General features: G+C 39.1%; 1 protein-coding gene across 1 annotated transcript in view; it reads right to left on the reverse strand.

Moving 5' to 3' along the window:
- Nucleotides 1-20,310, reverse strand: part of LOC109927816 (myoD family inhibitor domain-containing protein-like) — a 72,945-nt gene extending 52,635 nt beyond the window's left edge. The window contains exons 1-2 of the mRNA XM_048606605.1: nt 19,808-20,310; nt 19,063-19,150 (exon numbers count right to left, since the gene is read on the reverse strand). Of these exons, the coding sequence (XP_048462562.1) occupies nt 19,063-19,150 (88 nt within the window). The 5' untranslated portion in view covers nt 19,808-20,310. The remainder of the gene's footprint in view (nt 1-19,062; nt 19,151-19,807) is intronic.
- Between the last annotated feature and the right edge of the window lie 467 nt (nt 20,311-20,777).

Genomic DNA, 20,777 nt, shown 5'->3' on the forward strand with positions numbered 1-20,777 from the left:
ATCCCCTCCTCCCACCTCAAGCCGCACCCCCATCTCCTACCTACTAACCTCATTCCGCCCCCTTGACCTGTCTGTCCTCCCTGGACTGACCTATCCCCTCCCTAACTCCCCACCTACACTCACCTTTACTGGCTCCATCCCCACCTCTTTGACCTGTCTGTCTCCTCTCCACCTATCCTCTCCTCTATCCATCTTCTATCCGCCTCCCCCTCTCTCCCTATTTATTTCAGAACCCCCTTCCCCTCCCCCATTTCTGATGAAGGGTCTAGGCCCGAAACGTCAGCCTTTCTGCTCCTATAATGCTGCTTGGCCTGCTGTGTTCATCCAGCTCTGCACCTTGTTGTCTCGGATTCTCCAGCATCTGCAGTTCCTACTATCTCTGATCCAGTATAATTACCCATGGGTTCAAACAGGTTTTAATCCTTCTATTTCTTTTCCTGGGTAACCATCCAGCTAAGTGAGTTACAACCCTCCAAAGCCTTTGATTGAAATTCAGAGTTGGAGATTCTTTTAGAGAGTTCCACATGCTGGATAAATGCCAACTGGAGTTTTAAGTTCCTGGACAATTACTATCTCGTCAAGGCATCGGGATGTCTGAAAGATACCTTTCATGGTATGCGAGGACCTTAACTGGGCATATGCTTTCAAAAACATACATATATCCTGAGTTGCTACCTCTAGCCAGTGAAATGACATACTTAAACATAATGCTTCAGTACTTTCTAAATTGGTGCAAAATCCTTCAACATTTTACATTTTATTAATGTTTTACCCCCACCTTTAGGTTACCTGCGTTAAAGTGCGTATGAATGTTTTTGGTTATAAAAATATCAAGTGGAGGTTGAGATTAATAAACTAAGACTCAGACCTTGACATACTTATAACTTCTTCAAAGTAATTTTCCTATCAATGGAGAGAAGCTTTAAGACTTTTACTTGTTCTGACAACCGGAGTGACACATTTGAGTGATATGATCTGATGGTAAATTACACCCAAATCAATATTCATGCATGACATTGAACTACTTATATAGTGAATATGGCAATAAAATTACCGTGAAATCAAATTCCAGAGTTGAGATTTTTGCTCAAGTGTTTAAATTTGCAGAATATATACTCTCTGGGAGTGCAAGTTAGAGTTTGTGGAAGTACCCATTCTGAAGAGTGTTCCTTACCTTCCAAATCTGTTCAAAACAAGGAAATTTGTTACATTTTTCCACAATAGTAACTAGTTTGCCTTTTGGCTCAATCAATCAATTCTAGAAAATGAGAATTGTGGTCGATTCAGAAAATATTTGGGGAATTTTTACTCGCATTTTTCCACAGACTTCATTTTTGATTCTATTCAATAAGGTTTACACCCTGCTACAATAGCAAAACAGCTCTAATAAAGGTCACAAATAACATCTGTGTGACTGTGACATTGGTAAATATCTCTCCTCATCCTTCTTCAGTCTTTGATACAATTGACCACACCATCCTCCTCCAACATCTCCTAACTGTGATCTAGCTGGTTGGGCCTACACTAATCTGGCTCCATTCTTATCCATCAGATCATACTTGAGAATCAACAGCAATGGCTTCTCTTCCCATTCTTGCACTGTTACCCCTGGTGACCAAGTACGCTTCTCGGTACCCTCCGATCTCTTATTTCTGAAGTTTCACTTAAATTCTCATCCTTGCCATATCCCTTCATGACCTTGCCCTTCACCATCTCGATAATCCTTCCCAGCCCATTATCCTCTGTGATATCTGCACTATACTGGCCTCTTTTGCAGCCCTGATTTTATTGCTATATCTTTGGTAGCAGCATCTTCAATTGCCTAGGCCTCAAGCTGTGGAATACCTTCCCTACACCTTTTATGAACTATCTAATTTTTCTCCTTTATACACCTTCAAAACATAACAAGCTTTTGGTCATCCTTGAAGAACAGCAAAGTTAATGGCTGTAGTGGGTCATTAGGAGAGCTGGATTACATCCTGGCAGCTCATGTGGAAATTGACATTGTATAGCCATAGATGGTCAAATGGTCTGGTTTGGTTGCATAATTCTGTAACTCAATATTCATAGGGAGCATGATCTTAAAAGTAAGGCAATAGAAAATGTAATTAGTTCCTAAAATATGAGTAGGTGGCATTTTACTATTGTTTAACAAAGAGAAAAGTAGAACACTTACACTGGCTGTAGCCTACGAATAAGTAAATAATGTAACAATGATTAAAGTTAATTGATGAAAATGTTTTATTATTTTATGTTAAGTGCATTCATTGTAATTATCTTGTTTTAGGAATGCCTCATTAAATATGTTGTAAATAAATATAGCATCATGCAGAATTATTATTTTTTTAATGGTCCACAATGCACAGTATCATCCAAATGCAATCTATACTAAATCCATAAAATAAACAGAATATTGTTCTTCACCAGTACTGTCAGCTGGATCTCTTCCAATTGAATGCAGGCCCTCATTTGGGACATTTGACTTGTCAGTCTGTTGCAATGTGATAATGCATCAATATTGATACAATGCCCTATATTTAATGAGCACTTTTTTCTGAAGGAATCTTGTCATAAATTCCCAACAGTTCAGAAGTAACCTTCTGAAGATAGTGCTAGTGGTGAGAAACCTTGGGCAGCTTTTTGACTTTTTGGCTGGGGTCCTGATGTCAAGGGCAAACGTGCATCCTGACTCCACAGCATGTTGGAAACAATCTGCTAATTTGGTATTAACTGGCATCATAATTAGTTTAACCAGCTACTTAATCCCCCCAATCCAGTCTCCAGGAAAATGACTCCAAAGTAGTTCGGTGCCAGTACACCAGCTGAAGACTTGAAATTATGGACCCGTATGTTCTTGCCCCATAATGGAGCAACAATTTTGCCCTTTGTCAGAAATCTGGAAGAATTCTGCATGCCAACTTGCAATATTAGAAACTGCAGATTGTTGAATTTCTTGCATAGTTTCCAGAATCGCAGGATTTAACCTGAAAATGCTGTCCTCATGTAACTTTCAGTTATAACTATTTTCTATGCTCCTAAAAATAATCCAGTTGATCACAATTTCTGAAGTGTGAACTGTGATACTGACTTGACTTCAGGCTTTCTTCTAGAAATGTGTTCAGCAATTATTCATGCTGCTCTAAATCAATGCAAAGGGAAAGTAGTAGATATTGAAACAAAGGTGAGACAGCAACAGAAGGAACACAAAAAATACAGAGCTGAGCATAAAGAATCAAAAGCAATCGATCCAATCAAGAAACAAAGAAATGCGAAATGGATTTTAAAGGGAAAGAAATAGGTTGAGGAGTCAGCAAGAAAGAGATGGTGATGGGCAAAACTGATAAATCAAATTTGACATAAAGGCAGCACGAATTAATTTGTAAAATGTAGCAGAATAAATTGTTATCTCTTTGACAGATATGGAAGAATCCAGCCCAAGCCAATAGGAAGAAAATCTCTTTTTCTTGATAGAAAGAAAGAGTGAAATGTACTTCCACACAGCAAAAATGGTCATTCTGTGCCACTATGTAGTGCTTTTCCTGCCATTTAATAATGGACTCGTCTCAGGTGTGCAGGGCACAATTTAAGAAGTTGTAGGTAACACAATTTGAAAGTATTGTGGATCATGAGGAGGATAATTATTGACTTCAAGAAGAGGCAGGCTGATGGAATGGACAAAATGTGGCAGTAAAAAAAAGGCATAGAGATGTGGTGGAAAGAATTAGGTCAAATATTATAAATTAAAGGATGTACTTCCAAAGATGTACAATTACAGAGAGACCTGATGATACATGTGCAAAATATCATTGGTAGGACAGTTTCAGAAATTGATTAAATCCCAGGCTTTAAAAATGGCAGCCAAGAATAACAAAGAGCAAGAAAGTTATGTTAATACAGCAAGTGCAGATTTTACATTTCTGTCTGTCTTTAAAAGACATTTCTAATGAATGATGGATTAACAGTTGGAAAGGTAAAAACAAGGCCATTAATCTATTTAATTGTATACAGTGTGGATGGACTGCACAATTATACAAAAATTACTATTGTTATTTGCCTTGAGGAACAAGACTTCACAAAAATTAATGGTGTGAAATCTAGCTATTACAATCTTATTTTAAGTAGATGGTATTATGAAGTTTATGTGAATTAATTAGTTGTCTGATTCCACAGCAAAGGTGTTCAAATACATTATTGTTGATACAAAATTACTGCAGGACAAAATCGATAATACGTACAAACCACTATCTAAACAGCACACATTGAGAAAGAAATTATTCAAAGGAAGACATTTTCACATATAAAGACTGAATGAAAATACAATTTAATATTCTTCTTGCAAAGGAATCATCCAGTATAAAGTTTTAACAGTAGAAATGCATTTGAAGGCATAGCAGAAAATGGGTGGTATCAGTTTGACCAGTTTTAGACAATGCCTGATATTGGGAGTCATAAAACAATTCAGATTAAATATGTAAGTATGTCTTTAGGAGCAAAAATCATGACATCATCACTGTATGGCACTTCATCTTACCTCAGATCACTTAAAATATGATAGTTTACTGGAAGTAACCTCCTTTTTTGAAAGTTGGTAGCTCAATATTAATGTACTTAGGAGCTTGACAAATATGTTTCTTTCTAACAATTAGTTGTAGTAAATATCTGCTGGATTATTCAATACCAAGATATCCACATCCAAGAATCAATTGAGCAGTTTGTCAGAGGATGCTGGAGAGAATCTTTCAGTTAATCATTTCTTCTAACCAATTTAACCCATTAGGAAGGATCATTTGGACAAGTAAAAGATGCATGAAATTGATGCATTACTTGAGGGTGGACATGAATATGAAGGCAGAGTGGCAGTCCAATAAACATTACATGTTGTTGGTGCAGCCAACACTGTTGCTTTGATCAGCAAAGAGCACCAATCCATCAAAATCTCCAACGAATATGTTTCTCATACCTATTCAAAAGCTGTTCAGCTTTTCTTGGCATCTGTAAAATATGGAGAACCAAGGGACATTGGGCAGGTATGTGCTGGAAATCTGATTCCAAAGGCTAAGTCAGACCCTAGAACAAAACACAGGTGATCAACAAGATAGTGCAACATCACAACACTGGCAGCAAGGTAAGTGTTTAGTAGGTGCACAAACACCATACCCATCAGTGAGGTTCAGAATCAACTCACCAAAAGACAAATTTCAGAAGAAGACCAAACTTTTCATATTGTTATCCATTCTAAAAGCTAAGGGTATTCCCTCAGCAAGGGTACTCCAGTCTACAAGAGGCTGTCTCATAGTATAACATGGATCACGGAAGAATCAGGATAATCCATGACTCCCAGATGCATGTGAGGCATACAAAATTATTAATCCCAGCAATGAACGGAACATCTACAGCTACTTCTTGAATGAAAGTCGCAAGACATCTATTTACAGTGCATGGGAAAGATTATCTCCTTGTGGTGGATTATTTCTCAAAATTACACATTGTTCAATGATTTAGCAACACAATGAGTGCAACTGTCATTAGCATTCAGTTTAGTTAGCGTTCTAGATCAGATAGTATCAAACAATAAATTGTAAATGGCAAACCATTTCTAGGCACATATACTAAGTAGGGCGTGACAAATGTCAAATCATCACTCCACTTCCTATTCTCAAATAGTCTAGCAAATGTATTGTACATACTATGAAATCAATGATCACCAAGTGTCAAAAAACAAAGCAAGATTTTCACTTTGCATTTCTGCATTTTCATACAGCACCATGGAGAAGGGATTAACATTCCCAGAACAAATTTTATAAATCGTGTTAATGATATTGTCCAGCACTGAATTAAATAATCATTCTGAGATATAAGACAAGTTAACCAAAGACAGAAGTAAATGAAAGTGATACACAAGAAGTAAACAGATAGACAATTAGCAAAACTGTGTACTTTTCACAGAGTGTGAATTAGAAATACAAGTATTTGGATACCCAAACATTCCTTGCATATGCAACTAACCCAGGTCATATGAAATCATTACTGATCACCATGCTGAAGGAATATAAGAGTGGAACAGCCGTATTGCAATTGTACAGGACCTAAAGTGTACCAAACACAATTTCAGTTCAGAACATGATATGTTAACTCTGTTTCTCTCTCCACAGATGTTGCATGGCCTGTTGAGTTTCTCCAATACGTTCTTTCTTTACTTCAGATTTCTAGTATCCACAATATTTTGCTTTTATTCAAGCTACCATTGAGGTCTTTTTGTAATAGCTGGGAATGATCTGTACGAACTTGGTGAAGACATCATCTTTACCAAAAGCAGTCCATTACTTGGTGAAAATAGAAACAAGTTGCCTACTCTGGTCTCCTCCAACAATCTAATGTCCATCTTTGAAATGAGGTTAGAGATATCTCCTCCAGTTGGACCACTGTCCATGACAATGGCAGCATTAGGGATAACTATGAAAGGCAAACATCTTTACCAATTTCAGTGACGATCTGCATGGGTGCCCTACCCTTTTCTCCTACGGTGATGTGAGCGGCTCCAAGCGTTACACCAGGCGGGAGCTCTTCGACATGAGACACATGACACTCTAGTAAGGCCTGATGTGTTGTCCTGTTGGAGAATTCAGGAACAGTGATGGTGTGGGCAGATAGAAGGGCAGCCTGCACACGTCCCCGCTGCTGCTTGACCAGACCTAGTGTCCTGTACTAGATGTACATGTAGAGCAAATGGAGCAAGGTCAAAAACCCCTGAGCCCCATTTGATGACCTTGTCATATACTGTTCACAGCAGTTATTGTATACGTTTTCCAAGGATACCCAGAAATCTCTCAACATGTTCGTCCCCAAGATCCATGAGCACTCTCAACTTCTTTACTTCCACTGGTGTATCAACTACGCTACAAACTACCAGAAATTCTAGGCTATGAAAAGTGGTTGAGTAAATATAGGGAAAGCTCAATGTAGCCATGATTGGGGATGGCTGGGCGGGATAACACAACAAGGGTTGGATCTGTGCTTGCTGTGCAGCAATCAATCTGATGAAATCTCTTTCCTGGTCCTAGGAGTTCATCTTTCTCCATAGTCTGAATGATGTGATCTTGTGCTACAAAGAACAGAAATCAAGGTTTACCACTATTAACCCTCCTCAACTCAATCTGGATATTCCTGTCCCTATTACATCAGCACTGAAGTTACGTCAGTTGGCCTGAAAATTCCTGGTTTATTCATTATTATTTTATGAATAATACAATAATGTTGGCAACCCTCCAGTTCTTTGGCATGACTCCTGTATGCAATGAAGAGTGAAATTTTTTTAATGAATGCCTGTTATATGCCTACCGGTATTTCTTTCCACCAATTTAGGATGTGTCCCATCAGCACCATATGACTTACAATATGACTCACCATATGACTTGTTGAACCGCTTTAGGTCAAGTGTTGCAGATATACCCAGAGTATTGTTAGGAAAGGAATTCCAGGAGTTTGAACCAGTGACATATAAGTCAAAATGTTGAGTGACTTGGAAAAAAAACCTGAAAGTGGTGGTGTTTCCATCGACCTACTGCCCTTATCCTTCTAGGTCTTGGAAGTTATAGGTTTGAAAGGTATTATTGGAGGAGCCTTAGAAAGTTGGTGCATGTTGTGGATGGTACGCACTAAAGCTGTCAATGTACATCGATGCTGGAAGGGGTGAATGTTGAAGATAGTGGCTTGGGTGTCAAGCAAGCGGACTGCTTTGTTCTGAATTATGTCAAACTTCTTGGGTCTTGTTAGAATTGCACTCACCCTGACAATGGGAGAGTATTCTATCACAGTCCTGACTTTGACTTTGTAGATGGTGAACAGGATTTGGGGAGTCAAGAGGTGAGCAACTTGCCTCAGAATTCTCAACCACTGTCCTGTTGTTGTAACCACAGTGTTTATATGGCTGGTCTACTTCAGTTACTCGTCAATGGTAACTCCCAAGGTGTTTACATTTTAAATTAGATTTGCAGATAACAAGATAAATTGATAGAAAATAAATATACATTAATGGGAAGTAAAGTATGTGGAGCTTTTAATTATTATGCAGAAATTTGAGGATCCATAAGTATTAAATATGCTTTTCAGGTTAATAAAGTTGTTTAACAATATTTATGAATTTCACACACCAGAAAAATCCCAGTTACCTGCCATTCCGCAAGGTGTAACAATTTCCCAGGGATTTTAACAGACAGTCAATACAAGTTATCTGGGTTTTCAAATGGGTTTTGAAAAGGTGCCCATAATTGAATATCAATAATGAAATGATTATGAAGGGGCCTTCATTGGGAGAGAATTTGAGTACAGTAGCAAGGATGCCTTGCTGCAATTATACAGCGCCTTTAAATATGGGATGGGCTATTTAAGACTGAGATGAAGAGAAATTTCTTCACCCAGAGAGTGGTGAGCCTGTGGAATTCACTGCCACAGAAAGAGGCTAAGGTCAAAACATTTTATGATTTCAAGTAAGAGTTGGATATAGTTCTTAGGGCTAAAGGAATCAAAGGGTCTTGGGAGAAAGTGGGAACAGGGTACTGAGTTGTATGAGCTGCAATTATCATATCGAGTGGCTATTTCTGCTCTTATTTTTCTATTTTTCTATGTTTCTATGATTTTAATACCAAACTTTGGTGAAATGATTTTTAAAGAGGAAAAATAGTTATTTAAAATGGTCACAGCAATCAACTGGCCATACCTATCAACTAAGTTTTAGGAAACTGAAATGGAGGAACAAAATCATCTGAACTGAAATTAACATTTTTAGCAAAATAAACTCTATCTAGTCCACTCAGTGAGGCATGAGAAACTCCTTACAGAAAACTGGACTGCAGATCTAATGATCAAAATGTTCCTCGGTAAACATTTCAGAGTGTTCTTTCTTTTAGCACCATAATTTTATCATTTTACAGCATATAATTAATGACTTCCTCTTACAACTCTGTTTTTAAAGTTTCAGCAGCACAACTAATGATGCTGCAAAAAAATGCTGTGAATCTGTCTGATTATGTGCTCTGTAATAGAGGAGTTTATCCTCACACATGGTTTCAATGTTGGTGTGCCTTTATCCTACATTCATTAAGAAGGCATATTTGCTGAGTTTTCACTCCTCTATTCCAAGATATCTCACCACAAACTATCTGTGAAGATGCTGAACTCTTAAAAGCACATAATCTAGACACACATGCTTCAGGATATCCACTGACCTGTCCAATATTCACTTCAGTATGAAGTCAGGTTTACATAGAAATACCTATCTGCAAATCTGAGAAAAAGGGACTGGAAAAGGAAACTTTAACAAGCCTGACTACATTCTCAAATTGTAAATGTGTTCTTAATGATGAATTTATATTTATATCCATTAGACCCACTTCTAAGCATTACCACATAGCCCTATTGAAATCCAGTTACAAAAATTTGATGGACTTGTGTAAGACAGTTGCCTGCTCATGCATATGGGGAATTCAGCTTCATAGTTCACTGCATCCAAATATGTATAGGCTTCCCATGATCACAAAAGTGATGTCCCTTGAAGCCCCATCTTATCCTGCAGAGATGCTTGTCACCTTCTTGCCACCCTAACAATTAAATTCCAACATAATCTAGAGATGATCTTCTCAGCCATTTATCAATTAAAGCCCTTGAGTGGTTATTAATGGCCACTTAAGGACCTAACTGGCCACCTCTCTGGTTACCTGGCTTCCTGGTGAGTAAGAAAGGTGACTGGGAAACCAAGGTGACCTAGTTGCCAGGTTGAGTGCAGCACTCCATTTCGGGACAATCAGAAACATGGATGGTGGAGAGGTCTGTTCTTTGACTGCCTCCCCAAACCTCTAATCTTGCTGTTGACTCCTTGCCCTGAAATAAGAAGACAGAAATTAATTATTTTCTTTCTGCTGGATCTCCTGAGGAGTAGGCGATGACCAAGAAGGACATGCCCCTGATTGGTTGGAAGCTTCTGGTGACCAGGAACACCAGTGCCAAAGCCTGTGATAGGCCAAGAAACTCACCCCACACATTTGTCAGCTCTTTGTGAGCTGATTGGCATGTGATTGGGTGAATTATCTTGGAGGTAAAGGTGGTTTGTCATTTGTCACCTAACACATTCAATCTGTACCTATTATCACTATCATTAAAGTCATGCCCCTCTTCTTTCCCCTTCTCTATTGTTCCTGAATATTATTCCATTGGTAGGAAAGCATTCCATCAATGTACAAGTCATCTGTGATCATTGGTACCATATCTTAGAAGTCTGCATTACATACTCTGGCAGCTGCCATGATGCTTATATCTGTAAGCAATCTCATGTTCCTGCTTTTCTCAAAGGGATAGATGCCTTACAAGGCTGATTACTGGAAGATAAAAGGTACCCCCTGCAACCATAGCTGATAATTCTGTTACACAACCTCCTGCCTGAAGCTGAGCATAGATGCAATGCAGCCCATTCTCCTATTAAGGCCGCAGTAGAGCACATGGTCTCTTGAAGACAAAGCTCTGATGCTTGGATTGATCAGGGGTACTGTAGAGTCCAGACAGAATGTATTGCATAATCCATGAATGCTGTGTTCTGTGCAACCAGAGCAGGCATAGGGGGGAATTGATGGACGTTGAAGTGCTGGGACAGTGACAGCAATCTTCTGAGAAGGAAGATGAGTGCATTAAGAAGGACGAACATCACCTTAGATATAATGGAGTGCTGCAGCATCTGGTGTAACATGCTAGTCAGGACTTAATTGACACTCGCTTCCAGTAGATGTGAGTTGGTCATTCATTGACTCCACATTTGTAGTTATTCCAAAGACTTACCATGTTTCCTGTTGTTTAATAAAAGTGAATGTTTTCAACTTTTTGAAGGCTTTCCAATATGTGCTGCTCCAACATTGAACAATAACAGGATGATATGCTTTGCCAGGTAATAGGGAAAGAGTTGCAATCCTTTAGACAGGATTCTAACATGGCATGATGCTAAGAATGAGCAGCCTCTGTAGCTTCATTCTTGTAGCTCTGGTTACTATGACAGTCAGTCAGACAGCTGATGTAGCAAAGTATAATTGTGGAGTTCTGTTTCCAATGGAGTGACCTCAGTCCCCCAGAGTGGTTTCTTTTTGTTTCCCTCCCACTGTGAGTACTACAAAGGGCTATTTGTGGCTGGTAGTACTTGAGCTGGTGCATGGTTGGATCTTAAATATCGCAGAATCATAGAATCGCTACAGTGTGGAAACAGGCCATTCAGCCCATTGAGTTCACGCCGATCCCCTGAAGATCTTCCCACCCAGACTCCCCCCTCCCACCCCACCATATCCCTGTACTTCTGCATTTCCCATGGCTAATCCACCTAACCGACACAACCCTGGATACTATGGGCAATTCAGCATGGCCAATCCACATAACCTGCATATCTTTGGACTGTGGGAGTACCTGAAGGAAACCCACGCAGACACAAGGAGAATGTGCAAACTTTACACAGACAGTCGCCTGAGGGTGAAATTGAAACCAGGTCCCCGGAGCTGTGAGTTAGCACTGAGCCACCATGCCACCCCAATATGGCACTAGCCACATGAATCCTGAGAAGTTCTTAACTTTGGGGAGCACACAACTGTGTGAACATGGTGGTATAGAAGTGTGGAACATACATAATGAGGTGCATACCAGATAATTATGAGCTGACTCACTTAAACTCATGGAGAGAAACTCTCCATGAAACATTGCAAAATTGACACTTAGCTGATTTATGGTAAAATTCAGTCAAGTGTTTCTGAATTTTTTTTCCCCACTACAGAAGTTAAACTGACTGATCTGTAATTTTTGGGATTTCCCTTACAGCCTTTTGTGAGGAAGCACATGTTTGCAATTCCCCAGTCTTCTGGCACCATCCCTATGTCTAGGGTAGACTTAAAGATTATGGCCAGTGCTTCTGCAATTTCTATTCCTACTTCCTTCAATGTCCTGTGTATGCATTTCATCTAGTTCAGGTGCCTTGTCAAATCTAAGTTGCACCAGTTTATCCAATGTATTACCCTTCTTAATTTTAAACTCTTGTAGTAACTGAATTTCCTCCTTTGTCACCGTGGTCTGGGTAACATCTGCTGTATTGGGAAAGACAGATGTAAGATATTCAATTGAAACCTCAGCTATGCTCCCTGCTTCCATGTGTAAATCTTCTTTTTGTATCTAAATGGCCTTGCTCCTCCTTTTACCAGACTTTTATTATTTAAGTGCCTTTAAAAGAGTCTTTATTTATATTCCCTCTTTGCTTCTCTTATTTGAATTTTCACTTCCCTTCTGATCATTTTGCATCTAATTTGGTTTTCACTTGTGCTTCCTACCTGACACCTACCATTAGCACATTTTCTTTTTTTTAATCTTCATTTCTATTTCCCTTTTCATCCAGGGAGCTCTGGAGTTGTTTGCCATACCATTCAAACTTTCAGTCTATCTGAAACATCTCTCCTTGCTCAGCTACAATTTTCCCACCAATCTTTGGTAACTTTATTCCACTCTTTACACCTGCAGCATTCACTATTCCCTGATAAAATTAACAGGCACTACAACAAATTAGGCACTGCCATATTATTTCTCAGGCAGACAGATTTGCTATAATGGGTAGACAAACAGGAGGCTGGAAGAACATAATAAGCCAGGCAGCATCTGGAGGAAAGGAGAAGTCAATGTTTTGGATATTACCCTTCTTCAGGTCTTTAATTTTCCTCATGTAGACTTACATAGTAATAAGGTAAAGTGCAGAGAAAAGAGTTTCTAAAGTGTACACCAGTTTGTTCTAACTCAATGAGGAAGAAGGCATTGTGGAACAAGAGGAAAGGATACTATTTGAATATGACCAGCACAAGATACTACAATGACATGAGAAACTGTTTTAACACAGCTGTTTGTTAGGGTGTGGATTGCACTGCTTGAGAGTTTGGTGAGACAGAATCAGCCCTGATTTTCAAAAGGTAATATATTAATTATTAAATATAGAAGATTTGCAGGTACACAGGGAAATATTGGTTGAGTGTCATGAGATAACTTGCTCCTCCAGAAAGCCAGAATGGATATAATGTTCTGAATGGCCTCCTTTGTATTGAAATCATTGTATAGCTTTATGATTTAAAGGTGAAAAAGGGCATATGAATGAGTCATGATGCCTTTCTTTTTCTCCTTATTGTAAAATAAAGTTTATGGTCTCCATTCTGCACATGCCTTGAAGGAATAATTTAGATTTAAATACGTAAAATCAACATAGCGTAATTCAGATGCAAACCATGCTACACTGCCCGATGGCATGGTGCTTTAATCTGACAATTAACTCTTATACAATAACAGAAAGCATTTCAGAATTCCATTATTTCAATGTAAAACATTTTTCTACTTCAAAAGTAAACTTAGAAAGCATGTTAAAATAATTTGCAGTTTAGCACTATGATCAATAAAGTTACCGTGAATTTGAAATCTGTAACTTTAGGAAACATGTGTAATCTTAAAATTGTATTGATATTAAAATGCCAATGCACTGGTATTGGTTTCGAAATTAGCGGCAGTTGCTTGCAATTAGTGCTCTTGTCTCTGTCAGAAAGTCATGAGATTGTGCTCAAATCTAATACTTCAGCAATTAATATAAACTTGCACCCTGACAACACAGTGCGCAGAGAGTGCTATTTTGTCAAATGTGACATATTTTGAATAAGTCATTAATCCAAAGACTCATCTTCCTATAAAGGTGTATATTAAAATTTTATGGTTCTACTTTTGAAAAAGTGCAAAGCAGCTCCATATGTGTCTTGTCATATGTTCTTCCTTCAATCAAAAGTAGCAATAAAAGATTAACCAGTGAGCCATTTAATTAATTGTAAAATATATAATGTAAACCACTAATGAAATCACTACAGATATACATCAGTGTTCTATATGCAATAATTTTTTAAACGGGAATTATTTATTTTTCATTATTTAATGGTGCATTGCTGTTACATCTAATCCACCCATTCAATACTGCTGCACACACCTACGTTGGTCTGGAGAAAGCACATCAGACAAGATCACCAGTTTATGAAAATTAAACATACAAAGCATTTTTATATGGGCTCCCCTAAGTCATACTCTATCAGATGCAAAATACCCTTGATTTATTTCAGAAGATATTTTGTCTAAACTATTTTTGTTTTAAAGACTTTTTTAATCAATAAAAGAGTGTGAGTATATGGTGGTATTTCCTACCACATGTAAATACAGCATAAGTGGTTTCTACTATATAACTTCTTACTGACTCTTGCATTTTTCAAGTAGATAAGGTAGTTACCAAGATGTACGTTTTAATCTTAAGCACTGACATTTTAAAACGTGAAAGTTTCATTTGGAGATTAGTGATTTAAAGTGTAAGATAAAGTTAGAAGTTAGCAGTTATGAACATCTAACTGCTACAATAGACATCATTGCCTTCCTGCCAGCATTAGAGTGCAGCTTAACTACTTTTTGTCTTTTTTAAAATGCTGCTTAATCCAATTACTACAGAAGCTGCTACTTAGAATTGTGAAATGCATACATTCCTTAAAAAATGCTTTGTGTAATGCAAATAACAACTTGCAATACTGCGCATTTTTAGAAATCGGTAAAGCAAAAATCTGAACCAAACCATTGAAAACAAAAAATATAGTTTATTATCAAATAGTGCAACATGTACATAATTATTTCTTGCCCTGTTACTTAGAACATGTTGTATTTCATGTTTATTTACAAGAAAATATTCAAGGAATCTGTACAACAGGGAGATCACACCACCCTCCCACACTCACCCCACTCCCCATTCGGGAGCTTCTAATTAATGCATCATTTAAAAATAACAAAATGCATCTTTATGTAGAGCTTTTAACATATAATCAAATGTCCCAAGACATTCACAGCAGCATTATAAACAATGTAGAACATTAAGCCACATAAGGAGACACAAGGTCAGTGACCAAAAGCCTGATCAAAGAGATAGGTCTTAAGAAGTATTGCAAAGGAGGAAAGTGATGAACAGATGTGGAGAGATTAAGAAGGGTACTCCAGAAATTGAATCTTGTTAACTGAAGGCACGGAGAGCAATACTAAAGAAATAAAGCGGATGATGCACAATCAGTGAGAATTGGAGGAGTACACATATCACATAGATCTGTGGAGCTGGAGGAAATTATGTAGACAGCAATGGGCAAGGCAATGGAACGATTTGGAAAGAATAATAATATTAAAATATTCATGTTTTGCTTCAAAATTAATGTAGGATTACGAGCATGGGGATAGTAGGGAACCAGAACTTGTTGCGGATTAAAATTTGGCTCTGTGCCTGGGGCCAGAAAATGGTGCTCCTCCCCTCCATGCCTAAGTGAGGCACCACTGCCAGGAATTGGAGACCCCAGAGTATGATCCTCTTTGACCTTCAAACAGCATCCCCCTTCTTCCTTCTTTCAGGACCCAGCAAATGCACCCCAATGATCTTATTCCTGAGGCTTCATCACCGATTGTCTCTTGCACTCCCAGAGGTGTTGCTACCACTGGAAAGATGCCAGCCTCTGATGGTCAACAGCTCATTATGGAAGGGCTGGGATATCTGTTCCACACTGGGATTTCTGAGGGGAACATACCTTTGGCAGGAGCTGGAAAAACTGATGGGGGGAAGGTAAGTACCCATTCAAGTCAATCCCACTGGGGCCTTCTGAAATCTGTGCACAGTGAAGTTGACCTCAGTTTTTCCAGCTGGTGAATAATCCCCCACTGTGACCAATAACTTTCTTCCATTGGTGCATTGGTATTCTAAGACGTAAGACCTGATTCTAAGTTTATGGAAGTGAACAGGTTTTGACTGAGTTAAAATCTGTCCGACAGTTTTCGTTAAGTCATTTGAATGATGTTTATACAGTCTTATTTAGAGATTTCTTGAATGTTTTTAATCCTATTCTTACATAATCTCATGGTCATGTTGAGGTGATGGAGGGTGCGGAGCAAGCAACTAATTCTCATGTTGACAGTAAAATAAAGTCATCATGTGTGTTTGTACAAATGACATAACAACGAATGAATGAATGATTTATTGTCACCTGCATTTTAAGTGAGAAAAACACTGAAATACAATAAAAGCTTTCCCATTGTTGCCACAATCTGGCACCGTTTTGAATAATTTTAAGAATAAGAAAAAAAAAGATATAGCGTAAAGAGAGTCCATCAGTGTTGAGCGAGCACATCATCAATGATGCCTGTGCTGCCATAACTTCTTTGCCGTCTACACTGGACCCAACCAACGTTGATGTTGCTACTCTTCAGGCACCATCTTTTGCTGCTGTGCCGTCTCTCCTCCACTACCACCTCACCACCACCTGCGCTTGGCCCACCAACATCAGAGTTACATCTCTCACCACTGGGCCCATCTCGTCGATGTTGCTGTGATGTCCTTCCACCGCCATTACACCGTTGCCAGCACCAGACACAACAAATGACGAAGTCGCTGATCCTCAGGCACCATCTTTCGCCACTGGGACTGTCTGGCTGATGGTTACTCCATGAATTAGCAGCTGCCGATTCTGATGCCAGTTCCCCTATTTGCTCTGGGAAAGTAAATAGCAGCTCACTTGCTGCTGCCATGAGATTCACGCTGGGCCCACTCAAGTCTGTCCTGAGCCCACACTTGAGTCCGTGCTGGTGTTCCTCGCTGCTGTCCCAGCTCACGGCAAGAGGTAAGTAAAGAGAAAAAAAAGGAAAAGCAGTCAGGGTGGGAGAGCTCCAGCTCAAGAGCTCTACGTCACTCCCATCTCGATGACAGTGTCCCAAAGCATTCAATACCTATTACCAGATCACAGCTGGCCAAAATTCAACACCCACTCAGTTTACAAGAATAAGGTTGCATGTCATCAAAATCTTAAGATGTTCCCTTGATCACCACAAGATCAGCCAACACATTCCATCAGAGAATTTCTCAAAGGCAGGCTAGGTACACCATGCTGAATTTATATACCAAGGGGCAGCTTTATTTTTACTAAATGTACTTTACACGGTTTTGTACAAATGATTTCATCGAATTTATAGTGCAGAAATAGATCAATCGCCTAAATGGTTTATGCTGATGTTTATGCTTCACGTAAGCTTCCTTTTTCTTCACCTAACTATCGGCAGATATTTCAATAGGATATTGTATTGGATAAGTTCTTTCACTGTGCTCATCCGAAAGAAAAGCAAGACCATTATCGACCTAAATAAAATAACGGAAAACTGTGATGCCACAGCTGAGATGGAACTGTGGAATAAATCTTTCTGCAGTCACAACCTTTATGCGATTTCTATTTGACTGAATAGAGTTCCCAGTTTTAATTTAGCAGTATACAAGTCGATTGTTCACACTGCTTTCTCATCTTCGGTTTCAGCCTATTCATCAATTTTTGGAGCATAGATGTTCTTTATCCCTTTTTGCAGAGGTGTGTTTTCAGATTAAACTTTGCAACATATTGCATTCAGTACAAACTTTGGAGACTGTGAGGGTGGTACAAGAATGATCTCTGATTGGCTGGCTTGATCATACATAACTTTGTTGACCGGTCAGTAATTGACCAGGTTGGATTTGTCCTGCTTTATGTGAACAATATACCGATGTTAGTCTTGTAGCTGTATTGGAACAGCTTGGCTATGATAGAGCTAGTCTGAAGCACAATTCTTATGACTATTGCCAGAATGTTGTCAGGGCCCATAACTCTTTGCAGTATCCAGTGCTTTCAGCCATCTCTTGATATTATAGAATGAATCAAATGGTTAAAGATTAGAAATGCTGGGGAGCTCAGGAGGGAGGAGAACTGAGATAGATCAGCCAATTTGCACTTCTCGATGAAGAAGGATGCAAATGTTTCAGCCTTATCTTTTGAACAGATGTACTAGATGAGGTTTATTTGTGGAACCTCCACCACTTATGAGTTGTTCAATTGCCCACTGCAAGTCAAAACTGTGTGTGACAGGATTGTAGAGTTAAATCCTGTCTATTGGCTTTGGGATCATTTAGCACTATCAATTGCATGCTGTTTCCACTGTTTTGCATACATTAACACTCAGTTAATGTGATGCATGAAATAGCTACAAAAAATTAAAATGTAATACTTAAGTCAAAACTTCTCCTGATGATACAATATGTAGTTACACCATTTCCTTGTGCTATTACATTATACCTATTTTTTTAAAAAATCAAATGATATGTCAAAAGGAGTGTACAATCTTTGGGGCATCCCAAAAATAGGTACATAGGGTACCTCTAAATGAGACACATCCTTTCTGCCTGCCAACATTCCATGCAGTCAAAGCTATCAGGCTGTTCCCTGTGCCCATTTTCACCTGCAGACCACAAAAGTGCAGTGGGAGCAGAATGAGGCTGCTGGGGGCAGTCAATTGTCTGCTTAAGACCAACAGGCCGAATAGCAGATGAGCTGTTTGATGGCTTACCTGACACCCCATAATATGGGGCACGGATTGGGTTGGGTGGGAAGGCAGCAGGTTAGCAACAAATGATTATAGAATGCATGCCTCCCCACCACCTACATATATCCATGTGTGTTTCATATATATCAGATATTGAATAATAAGATTTATAAGATTCACAGTAATGGAAGTACAAAACACATGCAACATATAGTGAACTCACGGCATATAGAAAACATGAGGGCATTTGATTGTCTGAAAAGAGATGAAAAGAAATATTGTATAGGTTTCTGTAACTTTTCCTTCTTGCTTCCTTTCTGAAATCTACATATGTTAACATTTTTTCAAAGTATTAAAAGGGAATAACCACTGAATTGCTCACGATTGTAATTCTTGTTCATGTCTAACTTCTGCTGTTTCAATATCAATTAATATTCAAATGTAAACTGATATAAATATATCTACTCATGTTATACCAGCTTCTTTGCTCAATAGGATCAAAACACAAACTTGTTCCCACATTTTTTGCTCTTTTAAAATTTAGCGTGCATGGATAAACATTTATTCTTTCTTTCAAAATTCAGCAGCCTTTGTGTGACCTGGGCCAATATGACAACTTACTGTTAATGAACAATGAACAATTCTCTTTGGAAGTTTCACGGTTTTCTGGGAGGTTTGATCCCTCTCTATCCATCGCAGATCCAGACATCTACACAAGAAGGAGCATTTAAGCTTCATTTGGCACAAATGCAAAGATTCCTTCTCTTTATTCAACAGAAATAAAAATGTTCATTAGCAGAACTATTTTGAGGACTCCATAACTTTTGTTTCTACTTCAGAACCTTCCTCAACTTTGTCAAAACATGAAAGCTGAATTAAGAGCACAATTTTACCCCAGTTGTGGGCTGTATGCTATCTGCTAACTTTTTAAAAGTTGAATCTGGCGTTAAGCATACTTGCGCTAAATGCTATTTTAACAGTTACAATATGCAGCATCGAAATTCTACATCTTTCTCAATTCACTGTCAAAACTGTTATTTACATCTATCTATAAAAATAAAAGATACATAACCTGAGCCTCAAGAGATCCAGAACATTAATAGGAGCTGTCACCTACTGTCTGTCAACAAGAAAGCAAATGTACTGTTCTCCCACTGGGATATTTACCTCACCTGTTACATAGCTGAGATATCAAAGAATTATTCCAAAAAGTCAGCAACTACAGGGGCATTTTAAACCATAATTTCTCCATTAGAAACTACAACTTGCAAAATTAACGATAGGCAACCACAGTAAGAGAGGGCAGGACCTAATGTCTCAGAAGCAACAGCTCCGTGAAGCAGCCTCGCCGGCTGCCCTGCCGTACCTGACCGAGCCCCTCCCGCAGTCCTGCTAGCGATGGTCAGTGAGGAGCTGCACTCTGCCGCTACTCTGAGCGCTCGCAGCTCGGCGAGGGTGTTACTGGAACTCTGAGGATGCGGAGACCGAATAACGCAGGAGGAAGGGAGGAAGAGAACAGGGAGAAGGACGAGGATGGGGAGCCAGTAGAGAGAGAGGGAGAGAAGGAAGAAGTTGAGCAACTGAAGAACTGTGAGATAGGCGGAGGAAGGGGAGTGTGTTAGAGAGATTAAGGACGGAAGGGTGGCGGTGCAAAAGGCTGGGTGTGGAAAAGGGGAGGACGATGAGGAAGACCAGGGGTGATAAGACAGGGGGAGGGTGAAGATGAGTGGAAGAATGGAAAGGAGTGATGGGAAGGAGAACAGGAATGGTGAGAGAAGGGGTGGAGAGGGAGGAAGAGGACAGAATGAAGAGGAAAACGTAACGAGATAAAGGAGGTGTGGAAAGAAACGGCCAGGGGAAAAAAAGCAAGAATCGCAAAGCCAAGGGTGGATGTGGAGAAAGGGGAGGGGCGTAGGGAAATGAAATAACCTTTGTCCAAACATGGGCAGAAGAGTTGAATTCCTAGACGTGATATTGACTATCTACCACCTTAAACATCCACTCCACCACTTGCACACAGAGGGTGCAAATGCAGTAACTGGCCCAAATCCATTCTCCACCATCCAGCTGATAGCACTCCAGTTCAAACTCCATTCATTCATTGTTGATGGTCAAAATTCTGAAGATCCTACTTAACAGCGCTGTGATATACCAATGCCATATACACTACAATGGCTTCAGAAGAAGGTTTACAACTACCTTTTCAAGAGTAATTAGGAATGTACAATAATTCCAGGTGACAACAGCCAATGAAGCAATGAAACAAAAAAAAAGCATGGCAATTAGAAGAAAGAACAAGGAGCAGCAAAGAGTAGAATAGATAATGGGATTACAAT

Source organism: Rhincodon typus, chromosome 16 (genome assembly GCF_021869965.1).
Source record: "Rhincodon typus isolate 14 chromosome 16, sRhiTyp1.1, whole genome shotgun sequence".
NCBI classification, from domain to species: domain Eukaryota; kingdom Metazoa; phylum Chordata; class Chondrichthyes; order Orectolobiformes; family Rhincodontidae; genus Rhincodon; species Rhincodon typus.